The sequence below is a fragment of the Balaenoptera acutorostrata genome, unplaced genomic scaffold (genome assembly GCF_949987535.1).
Source record: "Balaenoptera acutorostrata unplaced genomic scaffold, mBalAcu1.1 scaffold_1327, whole genome shotgun sequence".
Classification (NCBI taxonomy): Eukaryota; Metazoa; Chordata; class Mammalia; order Artiodactyla; family Balaenopteridae; genus Balaenoptera; species Balaenoptera acutorostrata.
Genome location: NW_026646521.1, coordinates 1 through 20,102, shown reverse-complemented (window position 1 = coordinate 20,102; position 20,102 = coordinate 1). Strand labels below are relative to the sequence as shown.

Below are 20,102 nucleotides of genomic sequence, written 5' to 3'. Positions count from 1 at the left end.
AAAATTTGTTTCAGTTAATAAATACATACATTTATATTTACTAGGCTACAGTGTAAACTGTATTTCTTACTGGAGGTCACAGTTAAAAAGCCCTGAACGCCATTGGACTAGAGGTAGAGACTGAAAGAAGAGAGACTAAGGAGGAGACTGCTGCAGAAATGCAGCCTGGACTGCTGAGGATGAAGAAATATGGATGGGCTAGAGTGAGCCTCAAGAGGCAGAAGCTGAAAAAAAAAGGAGGAACCCTTCTATTTGCCAGGTCAAGGGCCCACCAGAGTGTCTTGCCCTCCTCTGCATCCCCATAGCAGTACTGCCCCAGAGCATTGTCCTACCTGATTCTACCCACCAGAATGGGAGCTCTTCCTTCCAACGTCCACTGAGCACAGGGCTTGCACTCAGAAGATACAGTTATAAATGTCTATGAACTTGGATTTCAGAGAGAGAGGTAGCAGGAAGCAGTCAAGTCACAGGAAGAAGGAAAGGTACAGCTGAGTCCATCCCATGTGGGTGCTGATTCACAGAAAACACATCATGGAGAATTAAACCATTTTATTGCTTGTGGGTAAGGATGGACAGGCAGTGACAAGCCTCAGTAGGGAGGGCAAACACCAGCTAGATCAAGAGGGGAGGGGAAGGGGACCCAGAAACAGGACCTTGGAGGGGAAAGTGAGCAAAGAAGACATCATCCTACTGCCCTTACAAGTCCTTACAGTCACTCAGGAGCATCTTGGGGCCCTTAAAGTATAGGGCTCTGGGCCTGGAGCTGAAAGCTGCTGGGCTCCAGGTTAGAAAGGGTATGCCTCTGGAGATCTAAGAGGAAAGAAAGGGAAGAGAGAACAAATCATCAGCAAGCACTGTGATACATACAGACCTAGGCTGTGGGCCCTGATGGGGAGGGACATAAAGGCCTGACTTGGGATAAGAAGCAACAGAGATTGATGGATTCACAAAGAAAGAGGCAGAGACTCCATTCTACCCAATGTCAAACAATTAGGCAGCTGGCATCCAGGCACCATTCAGATTCAGCTTCCCCCAGATCCATGCCTACCCCCACCTAGCTACCTTAAAAGTTCCCAACTACTGTTACTGTCTGGAAGACTGACTTCAGAGCCAGATGAAGAAAGAGACATGGCGAAGGTGGCAGCCAGGGGCAGCTTAGACTGGAGGACGTGAACGGAAGTCCTGCAAAGGGGAAAGAATCAGAGGCAGAGATGGTGATGGTGGGTCAAGGGGGCCCTCCCAGCACAGAACTGTCCTCCTTCCTGAGGCTAAGACTCCAGTCCCCTCCCCCTTTATCCTCCAAATATATAGAAATACCTCGGTGACTCTGTGTCAAGTAAAGAATGCCCAGTACTGCCCGTATGGGCTGCAATCCCTATCATACCACCCCTACCAGCCCATTTCAAATCTAAGATAGCTGAACTTTGGTCCCTAGTGCCTGGTCTCTGTGAGACAAATCCCTTCCACTACCACAAGCACCCATACTCCCTGACCTGAGGAGGTCGTGCTCCCACCGGGCATCCTGGACCTGTCCTGGCAGCCTCCAGGGTGTGACTTTTGCCCTCCTGGCCACTTTCCAGCTGATCCAACATCTGCCAGACCATAGGCCCAGGTAGGACCAAACCTCTCCCTCTCCAGGAGCAGCTCCCCCTCCCCACAATTAGCCTCTTCAGCACACTTGGAACCCTCATGTGGACAAAGATAGTTTCTCATGGCCTGGAGCAGAGGGCTTGGGAAGAAGAGCTTTGGAGGCAGGTGGAGTCAGCACAGGGAAGAGAAGGAAAGAGATAGGGATAGGAGAAGGTATCCTGGCCCGCCTGCAAAACAGGATAGACAGAGAAAGGAAGGGGCCTCTAAAGGGAGATGTGAACAGATAGGTCCGATCCTGGTCCTACCTTCCAGCTGTGGGCCTGAGCTTGCCGCCCCTCAGTCATCTGTTTCAGCAGCAGCTCCTGGTGCTGGCCTGCGGATAAGAGAAAATGTAAGGGGGATGTTCTCCAACTTCCTTCCTTCCCCTTCTCTGGCACTGAAAACTAGGACAGAAGCATTCTGGTCCAGCTGTTGAGAAGTTTCCAAGCTGACTGGGGAGACTAGACTCACACCATGAGAGGTAAGACAAAATATTTGGCCAGATTTCTAGGAAGCTCAAGCAGTCGGAGCTAGGGTCATTTATTAGGAAAGCAAGAAGGCTTTCCAGAAAAGGGAACAGGTGACTTCATACCCACCCCCAATCTTTTACTCACTCAGCTGGTCCCGCAGCAACTTCAGTTCCTCCCGAAGAATCTCTGACTCCTCCCACAGCAGTTGCGGACTGCAGGGATGACAGCAGTGTCATTCTAAAGCCAATTAACAAGCCCAGAGGAGGCTACCAGAGTACCAGGAGTTCAGAGGCCTGAAGAAGGTGAGGTTTTGCCCATCACTTACTCATTCTGCAGCTCTTGGTGAAGGCCACTGGTAGCACTGCACTTTTGTGGTCCTGTTTGTATTTGGGCTCGGGCCTGTTCCTGTACCTGGCTTCGAAGGCCCTGCAGTTCCCTTCTCAGCCCCTCCAGGCGTTGCTCCAGGAGAAGGACCCTTTGCTCTGGGCCCCCCTGCAGCAACCTTAGTGATGCTGTAGTGGGACAAGTTGGGGATCAGCCCCTCTAAGAACTTCACACATGAGCCTAGAGACTCCACTTACAAATCAAGACACAAGCACACACACAAAAGGAGTGCAACAAAATGTGTTCACACATATGAGGCTGTGTATATGAAGAAAATAACTGATCAGATACCTTCTAGCACAGAGATCTGGTACTTCTGCTGCTCTCGCTCTTCCAGCAGGCCCTGCACAGCCTGCCTTAGTGCCTCAGTCACCTACCCAGGCAAAAAAAACCACATGAGCTATTGTGTAAGGGGCTCCCCCAACCCCTGGTATCCTCATCTCACCCAAACCCCAAACATACTCACCTAGGATTCCATGCCTCACCTGAGCCTGGGATCGAAGCTGGGATCGAAGAATAGTAACTTCATCCCAGAGAGAAGATGCACTACGGGCCTCAGCCCAACTTAGTCTCTCTGGGACAATGGGAGTCTCTAGAGCCCAAGGCTGTTGAGCTTGGACTCCGGACTGGGGAGGCAAGTAATGAGGGGAAATCCAGGTCCCAGTCAGGTCTCCTGCTGAGGGAATAAGGAAGGGACAAGTGCAAAGCCTACTGGGGGGGGTGGGGGGGTCAAAATGTTTGTTCAGGAAAAGAAAAAGCTGGAATTTGGAAGGAATAGTGGACGGCATAGGCACTGGAAAAAGGCAGATTCTGGAAAGAGAAAAGGCTGAGGGATAGGTAGAAAAAGGGACAATACCCGCGGTGGAGACTCCAAGGGGATACAGCCTTTGCTACAAAAAAACAAATGCACAGGCCAATGAGTTCTGTCTTGCAGTCCCTTAACCCACATCCCCTAAACCAGAGGGTGGGGGACTCAGGCGCCCCCTCACCTTAATCCTGGCCACATTTCCGTCAGTAGCATTGAGAAGCGCGTCGAGCTGCTCAGACCGGCTCAGGCTCCTACTCATAGCCTGCGGCAGGGGTCTGGCTCCCTGGCATCTTGTGCCCTTGCTCTCCCAACTGTGGACACCCAAGGCACAGCCCAGGAAAGACCACAACGTCAGATCTAAAGAGGTGAGTGGGGGATGCAATACTAAAGGTAAGGATGCAGTATCAGACCAAAACTGCGCCTCTGGGACTAGTCAGGGGAGCAGCGTCCTCGGGGAACTGGAGGAAAAGCGGGAGGCCCTGATACGCAGATATCAGGTGGGAGTTAAAAGGTACCGAATCTGGGTCGAGACCTCTCCAGACGCACGACACTTGCGCCATCACACCGAACCTGTGCCAGCGACTACTGCCGCCGCCCGGTTCAAACCTTACGGTAGGCCGGGAAAGCCCGACTTCGCACTGGCCTCCGCAGCGCCACTTGGGAAACTGAGTTCACCTCTGCTGGAGACAGCTGGCGATGCAGGCTACCGAACTACGTTTCCCTGGAAGCAACACGCGCGCGCGCGCGCACTCTCTCTCTCTCTCTCTCTCTCTCTCTCTCTCTCTCTCTCTCTCTCTCTCTCTCTCTCCCCCTCCCCCTCCCCCTCCCCCTCCCCCTCCCCCTCCCCCTCCCCCTCCCCCTCCCCCTCCCCCTCCCCCTCCCCCTCTCTCTCTCTCTCTCTCTCTCCTGCCTCAAGGTGCAGGAGAAAGTCAGGGAAGGAAGGAAGGGGTACACCAAATGGCCAGGAGTCTGGGCAACACCGAGAACCCTGCACTGGGAGTTCTGGAAGGAGGGCCCTCCACTTCAAGGTGGCAGCAGAGGCCTGCTGGCTGAACCGCTGGAAGACCACCCACCCTCGATCCTTGCACGAAGCAGCTTCCCTGGCAGCACAGGGTGCCCAGCAGGACCAGGGAGCACCACCACCGGAGGAAGCCGGTCCTCGCTTCACCCCAACACGTGCAGCCACATGACCCGAAGCATGACTGGCTGCCGTGCGGGGACAGAAACCCAGGAATCCTGGGGGAACCAGAGTCCTTGATGCTGACTCGGGGATCATGTTTGTAAATGAGCTTGTTTTCTGCACGCTCCTGTCACGCACACACCGTGAAGCTTGCCGGGAAACCGAGTCTTTCTGCTTCTGTAGTGGCTGTCTCTAAGGACCGAATGAACTACGTATCCCAGGATGAATCGCGCAGAGCCAACGAAGTCCCTCTGCCGATCCCAGGAGTTCTTGGGAAATGGAGTCCAAGCTGCCTCAAAGCTTAACGTCCCGAGTTATCTTGAGACTCCATTCCCCAGCAGGCTCAGCGTGTAGCGTGCGCTATGGAGCCGCAAGTCGCAGAGCTGAAGCAGAAGATTGAGGACACGTTGTGCCCTTTTGGCTTCGAGGTTTACCCCTTCCAGGTTGGTTTATCCCTACTGTGGTGCTAGGGCGAAGTGTATGGTTGGCTTCGGTGCCACCGGCGTGAGGCCCGGGAGTCCTCTGAACTTTCCCGAGCTCTTCGGGCCCCGTGTTCGTTTGACGTATCGGGACAGGGTCTCAACGGGCGCTTGGGTTAAACGGGTAGAGAACTGTTGCAGGTTTGTCCTTTTACCCTCATACAATGCCGGATTGATGAATAGGAGACACCATATGATCCAGTAACCCTGTGGCTTTGTCACCTACGTAATTTACAGGAAGAAAGGTACTGTGGGGCCAGAGTCATTTTGGAAGCTTCCCGAAGGAGTTGGGAGGAGGGCAAGGTCTGGAATGTTTGCATGGCTAGAATTTAGGTCATCTGATTAGCGAAGGGCATTCATGGTGTTGAACAACCAAACAATTGGCTGGGTTGTTCCATCTACCAATAAAAGGTTACATTCATGATGTTGCCAATCACCAGTGCTGGGCTGGGTATAGAAGCTATACACTTGCCTGACACAGAAGTCTGGCATCACCACCTACCCTTGTTCACATAGGTCCATTTCCCCATATCCAGTGCCCCCTGCACTGAGCCCTGTGCTTGGAAACAAAGCTAAATCAACTCAGCTTGAGCCTTTTGCTTGATGCTTAAGAGGCAGCCCACGTCCACCCCTTCCACTGAGTGGCACACAGCAGTGCTGGGAGAGGATTATAGAGGAAGAGGTAGGTTGGATCTAGCCTCAGAGAGGCTTCCCTGGAAAAAATGGAGTTGAACTATATATGAAAAGAGAGATTGGAAGGTTATGTACATCCCAAATATCAGGAAGAGCTTGAGTAAAGATGTTGAAGTAGTAGTGGTGGATGGCAGGTATGGGGGAGAGTGGGGATGCGTAGCTGGTGCAATCAGGTAGGCCTGGATAGGGGGAGCTATGGTATTGAACAGTGCCATATACAGCCCTGCCAATCATCCTAAGCTCCTCCTTCTCTCACCTCCCTAGCTCCACATACAATCAGCCACTGAGACCTTTAGCAATCTGTCTCCTAACTATCCCAGATCCATTCCCTTCCATTCAACCCATCTATGCTCTTGGTCCAGGCCACTATTTCTCATTTGAATTTCTGCAGTAACCTCCTTGCTGTCACTTTGCGTCCATTCCATCCTCCACACTGCAGCCAGACTGATCTAAAACTGATCATGTCAGTTTACTCCTTCAATCTTCAATGGCTAGCCCCTCATTGTCACCAAATTAGACCCATATTCCTCAAATTGGTAGTATTCAAGGCCAGCCACAGTCTTACTCCTACTGATCTCTCCAGCCTTCTCTCCCTCTGCTCCCCTCTACAGATGCTTCACTTCTGTCAAACTAGACAATTTGCTATTCTCCAACTATGCCTTGCACTTTTTACTTCTTTGTTTATGCTGGGACCTATTTAAAACACACACCAGATTCTCCCTCTCCATGTCAGCCTGTAAGTTTCCTTCCTAGCCTTCAAGACTCAGCTTCCAAAAAGCCTTTTCTAATTTCAGAGGGCCTTCACTGGCCCTGTTATTGCACTAATCACAATATAATCAATTTTTTTTTTGTTCTTAGTTGTTTATGAATTCTTTGCCTCTATTGTAACTCCCTGTCAGATTCAGATGCGTCCCCATAAACACACATCATACATCAGTAGAATTTCATTGATTAAGATGGAGGCTGGGCAAGATGCATGAAGCCTTGAATGCGAAGCTAAGGTATGGGCCTGGCTAAGGCCTAAGTTGGCCCTCTTGTGTGGCCTGAATTTTCTCTCTGTTCCAGGTGGCATGGTACAATGCACTCCTGCCTCCAGCCTTCCACCTGCCCCTGCCAGGACCTACCCTGGCCTTCCTGGTACTCAGCACACCTGCCATGTTTGACCGGGCCCTCAAGCCCTTCCTGCAGAGCTGCCACCTCCAACCACTGACTGACCCTGTGGACCAGTGTGTGGCCTACCACCTGGGCCGTGTTAGAGAGGTGAGCAAGGCTGGCTGTAGCCTTCCCCAGCTTCAAAACCTGCATCTGCTTCCAGCTCCTCGAAGCTTAGTGCAGGATCTAGACCTGCCTAGGGCTAGGAGCCACTTCCCGGGCAGAAGGGTATCCTAAAGCCAGCCTTGACAATGTGATCTCTCCCCATTCTGCCTTCTCACCCCAGGTTTGGCCACCTCCTCTAGCAACCCCCCAGGTCTGAAATCAGTCTCACTCACCCTTCACTAATGGACAACTATATGATCAGATTTCCCTTGGCCTCCAAGTGAAATGGGAATAAGCCCAACATTCCCCATGCATCTCTCACCTGTCTCTGCCCTAGACCTGGAAGCGTTATGCTGTCTTTGGGGTCTTTTGAGGACAGAATACTCCCCCACTACACACTTTACATGTATACATACACACGTACACATACACTGCGTCTCCCCAAAGCTGGGCCATGTCTTCCTCCACATTGGGCCTTTGGAGGGCAGAGCCAAGTCACCCCTCATAAAGGTTTCTGAACAAGACTGTGTATTTCCCTTCAAACATGGGCCCTCCTAGACACAATATCGTTTTCTTCATATTGGAGCCCACAACCCCACTCCAAGTTTAAGGTCATGTTTCCCCTTTAAACATGACTTCTGAGGACAAGGCCGTGTTGACACAACTTAAGGCCCTGTTGGACATGGTCATGATTCCTCTTGTGCTAAAAGCTTGCATCTTGTTCTCTATCACAGAGCCTCCCAGAGATGCAAGTAGAAGTCATCGCTGACTATGAGGTACATCCGAACCGGCGCCCCAAGATTCTGGCCCAGACAGCAGCCCATGTGGCAGGGGCAGCTTATTACTACCAACGACAGGATGTGGAGTCTGACCCCTGGGGAACCCAGGTCAGAGGGCAAATATGAATAGGGGCTGAGAAAGGAAAGGAAAGGAAAATCCCTCAAGATTTCAAGTCCTAGGAGTTCCCTGGTGGCCTAGTGTTTAGGATTCCGGGGTTTCACTGCTGTGGCCCGGGTTCATTACCTGGTTGGGGAATTGAGAATCCTGCAAACCACGAGGCACAGCCAAAAGAAAAAAAAAAAACATTGCAGGTGTCATTCTTCCACCTCCCCTGGGTAAAGGAATTGACAGGTACAATCCAGGACAAAGGTGCACCATGGTCAGGTGTCTGGTTCCTAGGGACACATCACGTCAGAGAACTAGTCTGTTTGCTCAGTCTTTGTGACAGAATGGAGGGGGCAGAGCTGTGATTAGACCAGTGGTGAGACTGGGAAGCTAAAGTTCAGCTTAAGGAACCTTTCCTTGTGGTCAGTGACTTCATGAAAAAAGTTGTCCAGGAGAGGGAATAGAGGAGTCCAGTCAAAGACTGACAGAGGCTCACATGTGGACTCAGAATGAGAAATGAGAATGAATAAGTGAACAGACCTAGCTTGCATTGCTGGTAGCTGGATTTGGTGCCAAGACGACCTCCATGACTTTTTTTTTTTACCCACTCCCCAGCACATATCAGGTGTGTGCATACATCCCAGATTTGGGGGCTGGTTTGCCATCCGAGGGGCAGTGCTGCTGCGAGGAATAGAGGTGCCGGATCTGCCACCCACCAAGCCCCTCGACTGTGTACCTGCAAGAGCTGACCGGATCACCCTGCTTGAACGCTTCAACTTCCATTGGCGTGACTGGACTTACCGGGATGCTGTGCCACCTCAGGAGCGCTACTCAGAAGAGCAGAAGGCCTACTTTTCCACTCCGCCTGCCCAACGCTTGGCCTTACTGGGCTTGGCCCAGACCTCAGAGGAGCCTAGCTCTACATCCCAAGAGCTTCACTTTACCACATTCATACCCAGGAAGCCTCAGAATCCCAGCAGAAGCTGGCTCAGCCCCAGGGTCTCACCACCTGCATCCCCTGGCCCTTGATACCCTCCCTCCCCTGTGGGATCCTCATTTATGACAGTGGCACCTGCTGGGACTTATTTGGCTAGATAAGATTTTACTGGGTACAAGATGATCATTTTTGATAAAGAATTATGGTAGAGATCTTAAATGAAGATAACAAGGCTTAAAGAAGTTTGGTCAAAAGACCAAAGCAGATCCAGACTTGCCACCTGCCTTGGAATATGGGATTATTACCTGTTACCATTTCTCTGCAGTGCTTCAAGATGCTACTTGTTACAGGGCTTAAGAAGCAACTATCCCCTAAATAACGGTACCTGCCTCAGAGTTATTATGGAGACTGAATAAATACGAAATCGTGCCTGGCATATAATAAGCTATTATTAAAGGCCCCAGGAATCCTATACTGCTGCTCATAGTTCTTGCTTGTCTGAATACTGGAGGGGGCAGGTAGGCTGGGGTAGCCATGTCTGGAAGGTGCCTAGAAGAGCACCACATGATACACAGAAGGATTCTCAGTCCTGAATCTGCCCTAGCCTCAAGAGCCCAGGAGGAATCCACCTTTGCCCCACTGACAACCCTCCCTCAGGACAATGATATGAGGATAAGAACTACCCTTAAATCAAGGATAGAAACCCAGGGAAGCCAAGAGATGCTCAGCACTGTGCTTTTGACACAGAAAGCCTACCCTATGAACACCAGCGCTGTGTTTGTCTCCCCCTCCCCCTTTTAGTTCCAAAGGTACTGAAGCCTCTAACTCTGATCTTTTTACAGAACCAGTACCAGGCGTTTATCAGAAGAGGCCAAGCTTCAGGTTTTCATACAGCCCTCCCAGTAGTGTAAAAGTAAATGTCAGTAATCTCATTGGGCTCTTAACCTGCAATCCAGCCTATAGCATAAATTGCAGTGCCTTGGCCAGTACTGTAGTAGGCCTTGCTCTTCTCCAGATATGGTGAAAGGAACACCTTGCTTCGAGGTCCATTCTCTGTATCTACTTGCATTTCCCCTCAATATAATTTCCTGATTCTGAGGCACTCTCACACCTCATTTTCCCCTAAAGAGGGAAAGCAAAAAGTAAATTCCTCTTACACTCAAAGGCTAATGTCCCCCTAAAATGAAGAATCAACAAGGTCTCAGCTCAAGTTTAATAAAACTACAAAAGACCAAAAGTGATACCCTACTACTATACACGTCAGTCTGCCTGCCCCATAATACAGCTCAGGCCATTCCCTCCAGAGGAAGAAAGGCGGGCCTCCCCAACCCCTGCAGGAAAGGCCTGTCCTGTCCCACAGCACATCTGGGCTGAGTGTAAGGTCTTGTGTTTTAAGCATGACAATAGTACAAAAGAGGTTTTGTTCTCATGGCCACCTACTGCAGCCTGGCCCTAAAATGGCCCAGTGCTCACTTCTGCTTAGAGAAATATTCTTTGCTCTTCTGGACATCAGGCTTGATGGTATCACTGCCAGGCTTCCAGCCAGCTGGGCACACTGCAAGAGATAGGGTACTAATTAATAACCTAATCAGTGGTGAGCTCCACCCTCCCAAGGACAATTGGATGCCTCAAAACCAAATCTGAGCCCTAAAGAGCTTCAACATTCAGGCACCAGGAAGCCTACCCTGCAGTCTGAGATCATTCAGCCTTTTAGTACAGAACTATAAATATGTAATTTAATCCTCACCACAGACCTAATTACTATGATACCTAATTTGTTCACAGAGTAACTGAAATTTAAAGAAATTAAGTAACAGCTTCAACTTTATGCTTTGTTCTAAAAATAATCTGTCTAAAGCATGTACAGCAAAATATTACTATTTTGTTAACAGTAGGTAGTAGGTAAATGGGTATTCATATGTTCTCTGTAATTTTATGTATGCTTCAAAAATGCACCTTTTGAAAAATAAGCTTAAATGCTCTTCAACAGATGGTGCTGGAACAGCTGGATTTCCACATGTAAAACAATGAAATGGCACATCTATTCATACCATACACAAAAAATTTACTCGAAAATGGATCAACAGCCTATATGTAAGAGCTAAAACCATAAACTCTTTGAAGAAAACACAGGGTGGTCAAACTTCATGACCTTGGATTGGGAAATGTATTCTTAGATATGATACTGAAAACACAAACAACAGTAAAAAACATAAGGTAAATTGGATTTGATCGACATTAAGGACTTTTGTAGACTAAAGGACATTATCAAGCGAGTGAAGACAACCCACAGAATGGGAAAAAATATTTATAAATCATATCTGATAAAGGATTAATAGCCAAAATTGAAATCCATAACTCCCACAGCTCAACAGACAACCCAATTCAAAAATGGGCGAAGGACTTGAAAAAAGACATATCTCCAAAGATATAAAAATGGTCAAACAAACACATGAAATATGCCATCACTAGTCAAAACTACAATGAGATACCACTTCACATCCCCAAGGATGGCTATAGTTTAAAAAAAAAAAAAGGAAAGTAAATGTTGGGAAGGATGTAAAGAACCCTTGGTATTGCTGGTGGGAATGTAAAATGGTGCACGTGCTGTGGAAAAGTTTGGCAGTTCCTCAAGAATCTAAACATAGAATTACCATGTGACCCAGAAATTCTACTCCTATATATAGCCCCAAAGTAACTGGAAACAAGGATTCAGACACCAGTTCACCAATATTTTAGCAATATTATTCACAATAGCCAAAAGGTGGAAACAACCTGTTAACAGATGGATAGACAAAACTGTGTGTGTGTGTGTGTGTGTGTGTGTGTGTGTGTCGGAATATTATTCAGCCTTTAAAAAGAATAATGTTCTGATACATACTACAGCCTGGATAAACCTTGAAAACATTATGCTAGGTGAAAGAAACCAAACACAAATGGATACTGTATGATTTCACTCACATGAAATACCTAGAATAGGCAAATTCATAGTCACAGAAAGTAGAAGTTACCAAAGGCTGGAGGGAAAGGGGAATGGTAAGTTATTGCTTCATGGTTACTACTGCCTGTTTGGGATGATGAAAAAGAGAAACAGTGGTGACAGATGTACAACACATTGAATGTAATGAATGCCACTAAATTATGCACTTAAAAAGGTAAATTATATATAACCACAATAAAAATTGATTAAAAAAAAACTTAAGTGACTTGCTCCCATACCCAAGAAAAATATAAGCTAAAAAATGACAAAGCTAGGACTGTGTAAACCCTAACACTAAGCTGCTTCTTCCCTCTAGCAGCCCTTCAGAGATCTGAAAGCAGCAAGCAGTTTGCCTTCTCAGTGTTCCTTAACTCTGCCAAACAAGAATGCCTGAAATAAGGGGCAGGACCTCCACAGAAGGTCCTGCTTGTTTCACTAAGTAACTGTCTGCTATACCTTGGTAAGCAAAAGGTCCAAGTTTGAATCTTTCGCATACTTTATGCAGAAAAGCATAACCTTTCAACCTTTCCAACGATCCTGAGTTAGCAATGCTCCTTGGGCAAACCTGAGGAAAGTGAGGCAAGGGAACCAATCTCTGATTTTCCACTCTATTTGCTGTTTAGTCTTCTAGGAAGCATGTAGTCACCAAAGTCCAGTAATGGAGCAGCAAAAATCTCACTTGCTCAGGTGAAAGAGGAGAAGCCCCTTTCAGTCCAAGGATATCACAGCCTCAGATGTCAGACACTGCAAACAGCAGTCTGGGAACAAGGTATGGATAGAACAAGCACTAAATGGCAAACCCAGCTGCTTTACAAAATCTCCATTTGATTGTTACACAGTCATTAGCTTTAGTGGCACCAAAGGATTAGAACACAGGTCCTAAGCATAAACAAGCTTCCAAGAATAAAAAGCAACATAAAAGCAGAGACCAGACCCAGAGCCACTCCGTAGTTTGCCAGCAGGGAAACCAAAGATTCTTCTGTCCAGGAATACAAATGATACAAAGATAGGAGGAATAATGAACCAGAAAGAAGGACCTTGACAATTTAGTCTCCTTGGCACTAAAGCCTCTTGGCACTTAAGACTGTACCAATAATTAACGACAGGACAGAAAGATCCACACTTGGATGTTTCACTCATACCCAACAGTGCTGGTTTTTCAGAATCAATATGGAGCCCAGAAGAACTGGCTGAGTCCCACATTTACCAGCTTTCAAGTGCAGCCGAAGTACCATAACTCTCGCCAACACAGAAGGCCCTAAACAATAACTTTTTCAGCATTTTAAATTACCTAAGAAAAGGAGGGCTTTGAATTTGGATCCCAGTTCCACCATTAACTATGAATATATGCTGTGTTTAAATATTGGTTTATTTGTCCTTAAAAATAGGAATGTAGGATTTTTTCAGTAAAAAATTTCTCTGTGGTATTTGTCAATTCCACCCTTCTCTCTGCTAAAATGTAATGTAGTTCACTTAAAGACCCCTCCCCCCCAAAAAAGTATAAAATTCAAGATCAAAAAAAATTTTAGGTAAAAATAGGAACATAGGATATACAAATATAAGGTCATTATGTTGTACACCTGAAACTAATCTAATGTTAATAGTCAATTACATCTCAATTTTAAAAATAGGAATGCAGGGTTATTTGTCAAATAAACAACACATGACAGCCCCTCATATAGACTGCTTGGTTGGTATTTACATGCTCTCAAGCAGGAACTATCATATTATAAGCCATAAAAGGCTGCGCACAGAAAGCTGTGCCTGTTCTAATGGGATGGGAAGCAGCAGAGAACAATAGAGTGTGAAGAAGCAAGCTTCACAGAGTCATGAAAGCTTGGGTTCAAGAGTCAATGCAAGGTCCTACCAAAGTCCAGTAAAGGGCCGACTTGGCCACTCCACAGCTCCTTCCATCTTTGTACTGAACTTCATTCTCCACCAGGGGGCAGTCTCAGCAGCTGTCTGCTCCTTTAATCCAGAGTAAAGCCCACACAGGCTTCTGCAAATGGTGCCTTCTGAGTCCCATTACCTATTAGCCTTCCACTCTAGTCAAGCTAGCACTTTTGGGTCCCCCAAACAAACACCACTAATCCAGACTCTTAACTTCCACCTCCTTTAACTCACAAGATCAGAGCTGAAATGAGCCTTAGAGAGCTAGTCGGAACTACTTATTTTCTAGAGAAAGAAAATGAGATGTAATAACACAAGAAATTTGTTCAAGTCCACCTGTGCACTTGGTATCAGTAGCACTTGATCACAACCATCTTACCCTCAATTATATTAAGCTGGGGTGGGGGTGGGGTTCAAGATCCCCTTACCCTACACACCCAGCACCTGCAGCAGTCTGAGGCGCTAAGTTCTTAAAACTCAACCCAGTTGGGATAAGGTTATCTCATTCCAAGCAACAACTACACTGGGCGGAGGTGGGGAGCTGTCAAAAGCTAAAGCCTTATAAACTCAAAGGCTGGGAGCACGTAGTTCAGGACTTTATCAAAACACTGCAATGAGAGAATATATAAGGAGAGAGGGGCTAGAGCAGTAAGAAGGACCTGCACTCTAGCAAATGCTAGATAAAAACCGTAAATTGAATCTACTCGGTCATGTTCAGACTCACAAAAACATCATCTTTCATCCTGAAACTTCTAACGAAGAACCTTGGTATTTCATCTCAAACCCTTCAGCCCTAACCCCTCCTTCCTTAAAAAAATTTTTATATTGAGCATATATATAGTTTGGTATTTGTTGATTATAAGTCTTACAAATACAACCACACTACACCAACAGAATGGATTTTTAAAAGATAAAAATGTATTAACTGTTTCTACCTACTGTCTTTGGATAAGTTATCTTAGTCCTATTTTCATTTCCATTTTCCAAAACTGGTTGGACATTACCTTTTTAAAGATTTTTTTGTTTGATGTGGACTATTTTTTAAGTCTTTATTGAATTTGTTACAACATTCCTTCTGTTTTATGTTTTGGTTTTTTTGGCCACAAGGCATGTGGGATCTTAGCTCCCCGACCAGGGATCGAACCCACATGCCCTGCACTGGAAGGCGAAGTGTTAACCACTGGACCGCCAGGGAAGTCCCTACCTTTATTTTTTAAAACCCCAATGAAACAAATATGGTCTACAGGGATTAAGCTCTCCCCCCAATAAACACTTGTCAAGAGCGGCATGGTTCATGTCTAGGTGTGATTCCCAGCCTTTTGTTTTGCCCTTAACATACCTATGGGATCCTCCTATACTCTTTTAATAAGTTGAATCTGTAGCAGTGAGTGATACTAAATGATCAGGGCAGAAGCTGGGAATACGCGGTTGGAACAAGAAGCCTTTATATTCTCCTCCCTGGGCTTTTCCATTGCCCCACCCCCACAACCCACTATAATCCAGTGATGGCAACTTCTTGAAGAGACATAATCACCCTTTTCTTGTCTGGTAGACTTTGTTCCTACCATCTTTCCCACTCCGCTGTCCTGTCACCAGGGAGACTGACTTACCTTCCCCATGTTTGTCAGTAAACTGGAAGGCCTGAACTAGTCTCAGTGTCTCATCCACAGAACGGCCAACAGGAAGGTCATTTATGGTGATCTGTCTAAGGATACCTTTATCATCAATAATAAAAAGGCCCCTGGAAAAAAGTATTAAAGGTTTGAGAGAGACGGTACAGTTTTAGAAATTGCTTTCTTAGAATAGAGAAGAAATGGAAATAAGCTGGTCTCCCACTTGCACTGGCCTTCCCCTTAGGCCCTGCATAAAAAAATGAAATGAAACCATCATGCCATACACCTTAAACTTACACAGTGATGTCTATCAATTATTTCTCAATACAACAGGAAAAAAAATGAAATGAGAAAAGTCTCCACAGATCAGGGCTCTACCTTTCAAATAAAAGGTCCTCAGCCAATCAGATAATTCTCCTGATGACTGTCAGCCCCCCAGCAGGTATATACCTGAATGAGATGCCTTCATCGGCCTTTAAGACCCCATAGTCCTGAGCAATGGTGTGCTTGGGGTCTGATATCAAGGGAATGTTCATGGGTCCCAGTCCTCCTTGTTTCTTGGGTGTGTTGATCCTACAGCAAAAAGCACACATACAATCACATTCATTCGAACGCTTGTATAGCAAAAGCATTAACTATAACTATTCCTTCTCCTGTCCAACATTCCTAATCTAACTCCCCAAAAAACTTCAAACTTTTTCCAGCAGTAAAATAACCGGCTGAGGACAGTTAAGGTCACCAGGGTACACTCAGCTGTAATCTAAGCTGCTTTTCCTCTGCTGCCAGGCAGTAAGAACAAGAGAAGTCAGAGCATTTGTACTCCTTCTATGAGGAGCCAGAAATCAATACTTGAGAAAGTCTATTGCCAAAGCCTCCCAGTCCCAGTTGCTGCTTAATTTAAAAGTCCATACGCCTGGACTTCCCTGGTGGTACAGTGGTTAAGACTCTGCGCTTCCACTGCAGGGGGCACAGGTTCCATCCCTGGTCGGGGAATTAAGACCCACATGCCACACAGTGCGGCCAAAAAAAAATAATAATAGTAGTAATTTAAAAAAAAGACAAAAAAAACCCCTCCATGCCAAATGGACCAAGATGTTTACCATGCCAGGTGACAGAAGTGAGAATCCACAGAAGCACCAATCACTTGGCAGTTGAGTTTCTTAAATTCTTCTGCCCTATCACTGAAAGCAATGATCTCCGTGGGGCACACAAAGGTGAAGTCAAGAGGGTAAAAGAAGAACACAACATATTTTCCTGGGGGGAAAAAAAAGCCCAAGTTAGCCTTTGAAACAGACTTCCTGGGACTTCCCTGGTGGTGCAGTGGTTAAGAATCCACCTGCTAATGCAGGGGACACGGGTTTGAGCCCTGATCTGGGAAGATCCCACATGCCGCAGAGCAACTAAGCCCGTGTGCCACAACTACTCAAGCCCGCACGCCTAGAGCCCGTGCTCTGCAACAAGAGAAGCCACCGCAATGAGAAGCCCGTGCACCGCAACAAAGAGTAGTCCCCACTCGCTGCAACTAGAGAAAGCCCGCGTGCAGCAACGAAAACCCAACGCAGCCATAAATAAGTAAATAAATGTATTAAAAAAAAAAGAAAGACTTCCTTGCTTTATAGAGAATGTAAACCTGAAGACATTTTCCTATGGAAAAAAGGCTTTTTAAGTTGATGGCAGACACATTTGTTAAAATGCCAAGATGCAAAAAAAAAAAAAAAAAAAAAAATGCCAAGATGCTCAACAGAGAAGACTCCTTGCAGCTACTGTCAGAACCTCGTCCACAAGAAAAAGTTCTTCCAGTTTCCATGCTTTATTTTCCTGCCTCCATGTTAGCTGCCAACTACAGATAAACACTGTTCCGTCTAATTTTGATCTTCTTTGGATAGTTAAAATCAGCACAAACACCAAGTTCTCCAGTGAAGAAAAAAAGCAAAGATGCAATTATCTACTGGACGGTCTAATGCCAATGCTTATATCATCAGTGCCCAGAAAGAGCTGAATTGCTGCATTCTCTAATGCAAGGCAGTAAGACCAACAAGAGAAAGTCAGAACCTCTGCAATTCTTCCACAACGAACCACAGTAACGTGATGGGTAAGATTTGTTTATTTATTTAGGCTGCATTGGGTCTTCCTTGTGGCTTCCTTGTGGCACGAGGGATCTTCCTTGCAGTGTGCACGGGCTTCACTCTAGTTGCAGTGTGCAGGCTCTGTAGTTGTGGCGCACGGGCTTAGGCTGACCCGCAGCATGTGGCATTTTAGTTCCCCAACTGGGGATTGAACCCACGTCCCTTGCACTGGAAGGGGGACTCTTAACCACTGGACCACCAGGGAAGTCTCTGATGGCTAAGGTTTAAGTGATCACCTGAATAACCACAAACATGATTCAAACAAGCCTGATAGGACAAGCAAAGAAAAAATTTATAAGGCAAAAGTTCTAAAAATTCTCCTGGTAGGTAACAGAATTTCTAGTTGCAATTTTATGAAACTCATTCTGATTACCAATTGAAGTATTCTAGATCTTCAACCTGAGGGCAGCTTCTCACCATACCTAATGGGCTGAGCTATTTGGAACAATTCCAAATATTCACTTTCACTTATTTCCAGATAGCAACAATGTTTGAAAGTCAAAAACAAGCAGGTCGTTTTGACATTCACTTTGAAAGCCAAAATCACTATAAACACACTCACCTAAACAACCTTCCTCAGGAGCTTTGCCTAACAAGCTCCAGCAGGTCAAGCCCTGGAGGGCACAGAATAGCTCTTCCTAAACCTCATGCCTTTGCCCTTGGGCCAGGGTCACCTCCCTATGGTTCGCTACCTACCTTGTTTGCCAGGAGGAGCTTCTCTCCATTGGGCCCCACTTATCTGCTCTCATTCCAACCAATATGTGTAATTTGTTAAGAAACCTAGTCACAGGTTCTACCCAAAAGCTGACTCTAGGAACCGACTGCTACACCACCAAGAAAGGTATACTGGACACCTGAGTTTCAGGTTTGCATTCTAAGGAATTTGTATTTTCAGTTGTCCCAGAAGACCCTGCTGCTCCAAGACTGCAAAGTAAAAAGAGCCTCATTAGAACTTGCTAGGTGTCTACTTGAAACTATTTAGCAGAAAGGAGAGTTATTCTAATTGTGACATCAATTTTTCTCTGGGGGCAAAATAGTCAAGGGAATGTGCCTAACCCCTTTGCCTAATACAGCAATCATGGACACACATATTTCTTTTTTTTTTATTTATTTATTTATTTATTTATGGCTGTGTTGGGTCTTTGTTTCTGTGCAAGGGCTTTTCTCTCGGTGCGCGGGCCTCTCACTATCGCAGCCTCTCTTGTTGCAGAGCACAGGCTCCAGACGCACAGGCTCAGTAGTTGTGGCTCACGGGCCTAGTTGCTCCGCGGCATGTGGGATCTTCCCAGACCAGGGCTCGAACCCGTGTCCCCTGCATTGGCAGGCAGATTCTCAACCACTGCGCCACCAGGGAAGCCCCAACACACATATTTTTTAAACTGAACTGAACATACAGTCTCACAGCTCCAAAGACTTGAGGTCTGAGACTTTAAATTGTTGAAGGCCTTTTATAACATGATAATGAGAATACCTCCAATAATATAATTGAGGAGCAATACTGGAAAGATAATAAAGATATATGTCCAGACTTAATGAAGCATGTGCTTTCTCCAGAAGCAGTTTGGCCTTAGGATATCTACCCTATGTTCACTGATGATAATCACCACTTCAATTCAATAGGAAGACAAAGCCTCTTACCCTAAAGACACAGGAGATATAAAAATCATTTTACAATCAAATATAACAAGAGATACAGAAAATGAACAAGCCATCCCTAGACTGTAACGTAATTCCATATTAATGAACCTAACTACTCTTACCTTTGTAGTCAGATAGGCTGATATCTTTGAACTGACCATCTGGCATTACAGCAGTTGCTTTGAACTGGGGGGCATGGTGCCCAATTTTGGCATTTCCTGAAGACATATTGCGATCAGCTGGAAAAGATAAAAGAGGAAGTCAATTAGAAACAAGCCTTACCTTTCTAGATAACCAGCAACTTTCATCTACTTAGAGACAGCTGTAGAAAGTGTCCAGTGATGCTGAATATACAATAACTTTTATTTATACTTATTTGGCTGTGCCGGGTCTTCGTTGCAGAGTGCAGGATCTTTAGTTGCGGCACTCAGGATCTTTAGTTGCGGTATGCGGGATCTAGTTCCCTGACCAGGGATCAAACCCGGGCCCCCTGCATTGGGAGTGCGGAGTCTTAACCATTGGACCACCGGGGAAGTCCCTACATTAACTTTTATAATAGTAAGAAGCATGAACCAAGCTTTCCAACTTTTCAAACAAAAATATTACACATCTCTGAATCTCAGCTGTTTTCTTTTTTTTTTTGTATTGTGCATTTGAAGTTTGTTTTTATTTTTTTACCTTTTATTGGAGTACAGCTGATTTACAATGTTACGTTTTCATTTTAAAATGGAAATTTCTTTATCAATTGGAGTAAACTCTTACTGTTCCTGAACCATCATTTGTACAATTACATTTTCTTCTGTACTTTCATTACACACATGCAGAGAGACAAAGAGATGGAAACTCTCAAACCTGGACTCAAATGCACAATGCCATAAACACTGAGCACCTGACTCCCAGAAGCTGCCATGCTGCCCTTTCCCTGGACTGCACCTCCATCTGCCTTCAGAATGTGGTAAGCACACTTTGACCTTTCTCCAGGTAGATTTGCCCAAGACAGCACATACCCTAAAGCCAATCCAACTTTTTCAAGGCGCAAGACCAAGATTTATGGCATCGGCTCTATTTCAAAATTCTAGGTGTTGTGTTTAAGGCCCAGAAGTCCCTTCAAAAGTGGGTTTCTTACCTCGGGG

The 20,102-nt window shown here is 46.1% G+C and overlaps 3 protein-coding genes across 11 annotated transcripts; 1 reads left to right on the top strand and 2 right to left on the bottom strand.

Moving 5' to 3' along the window:
• Positions 1 to 534: 534 nt before the first annotated feature.
• CCDC163 (CCDC163 homolog) lies at positions 535 to 4,567 on the bottom strand. 7 transcript variants are annotated; one of them, XM_007164552.3, is made up of 9 exons: positions 4,365 to 4,567; positions 3,473 to 3,602; positions 3,340 to 3,373; positions 2,969 to 3,159; positions 2,775 to 2,856; positions 2,425 to 2,611; positions 2,244 to 2,311; positions 1,896 to 1,963; positions 535 to 810 (listed from the first exon to the last, which is right to left on the bottom strand). In XM_007164552.3, the coding sequence occupies exons 1-9, from the start codon at positions 4,565 to 4,567 to the stop codon at positions 697 to 699; spliced, it is 1,077 nt and encodes a 358-aa protein (XP_007164614.2). In that variant the 3' UTR covers positions 535 to 696. The 7 variants fall into 7 exon arrangements, 5 of the variants coding, with proteins under 5 accessions (XP_007164614.2, XP_057395589.1, XP_057395591.1 ...); XR_009006960.1 differs by adding an exon at positions 1,104 to 1,182 and having other exon boundaries at positions 681 to 810; positions 2,969 to 3,373; XR_009006961.1 differs by adding an exon at positions 1,063 to 1,182 and having other exon boundaries at positions 746 to 810; positions 2,969 to 3,373.
• A 217-nt stretch (positions 4,568 to 4,784) lies between these two features.
• MMACHC (metabolism of cobalamin associated C) lies at positions 4,785 to 9,194 on the top strand. 3 transcript variants are annotated; one of them, XM_007164556.3, is made up of 4 exons: positions 4,785 to 4,914; positions 6,709 to 6,903; positions 7,635 to 7,676; positions 8,401 to 9,194. In XM_007164556.3, exons 1-4 carry the CDS (start codon positions 4,834 to 4,836, stop codon positions 8,812 to 8,814), a joined length of 732 nt encoding a protein of 243 aa, XP_007164618.2. In that variant the 5' UTR covers positions 4,785 to 4,833; the 3' UTR covers positions 8,815 to 9,194. The 3 variants fall into 3 exon arrangements, with proteins under 3 accessions (XP_007164618.2, XP_007164617.2, XP_028019964.2); XM_007164555.3 differs by having other exon boundaries at positions 7,635 to 7,787; XM_028164163.2 differs by lacking the exon at positions 4,785 to 4,914 and adding an exon at positions 5,096 to 5,195 and having other exon boundaries at positions 7,635 to 7,787.
• Positions 9,195 to 9,921: 727 nt separating this feature from the next.
• Positions 9,922 to 19,231, bottom strand: PRDX1 (peroxiredoxin 1). Its single transcript, XM_057539610.1, has 5 exons — positions 19,092 to 19,231; positions 16,306 to 16,459; positions 15,656 to 15,778; positions 15,203 to 15,333; positions 9,922 to 10,277 (listed from the first exon to the last, which is right to left on the bottom strand). The coding sequence occupies exons 1-5, from the start codon at positions 19,195 to 19,197 to the stop codon at positions 10,192 to 10,194; spliced, it is 600 nt and encodes a 199-aa protein (XP_057395593.1). The 5' UTR covers positions 19,198 to 19,231; the 3' UTR covers positions 9,922 to 10,191.
• Positions 19,232 to 20,102: the final 871 nt, after the last annotated feature.

Excerpts from the sequence above, each read along its gene's own strand:
- PRDX1 (XM_057539610.1), bottom strand. The coding sequence starts at position 19,197 with ATGTCTTCAGGAAATGCCAAAATTGGGCACCATGCCCCCCAGTTCAAA. Across the intron at positions 16,460-19,091 it reads CAGCCTATCTGACTACAAAG|GAAAATATGTTGTGTTCTTC; the intron begins GTAAGAGTAGTT and ends TTTTCCCCCCAG. Across the intron at positions 10,278-15,202 it reads TACTGACAAACATGGGGAAG|TGTGCCCAGCTGGCTGGAAG; the intron begins GTAAGTCAGTCT and ends TATCTCTTGCAG.
- MMACHC (XM_007164555.3), top strand. The coding sequence starts at position 4,834 with ATGGAGCCGCAAGTCGCAGAGCTGAAGCAGAAGATTGAGGACACGTTG. Across the intron at positions 4,915-6,708 it reads TCGAGGTTTACCCCTTCCAG|GTGGCATGGTACAATGCACT; the intron begins GTTGGTTTATCC and ends TCTCTGTTCCAG. Across the intron at positions 7,788-8,400 it reads CTGACCCCTGGGGAACCCAG|CACATATCAGGTGTGTGCAT; the intron begins GTCAGAGGGCAA and ends CCCACTCCCCAG.
- CCDC163 (XM_057539606.1), bottom strand. The coding sequence starts at position 4,567 with ATGATCCCCGAGTCAGCATCAAGGACTCTGGTTCCCCCAGGATTCCTG. Across the intron at positions 3,603-4,364 it reads GCTTCGTGCAAGGATCGAGG|TTGGGAGAGCAAGGGCACAA; the intron begins GTGGGTGGTCTT and ends GGGTGTCCACAG. Across the intron at positions 811-1,895 it reads CTCAGGCCCACAGCTGGAAG|ATCTCCAGAGGCATACCCTT; the intron begins GTAGGACCAGGA and ends CTTTCCTCTTAG.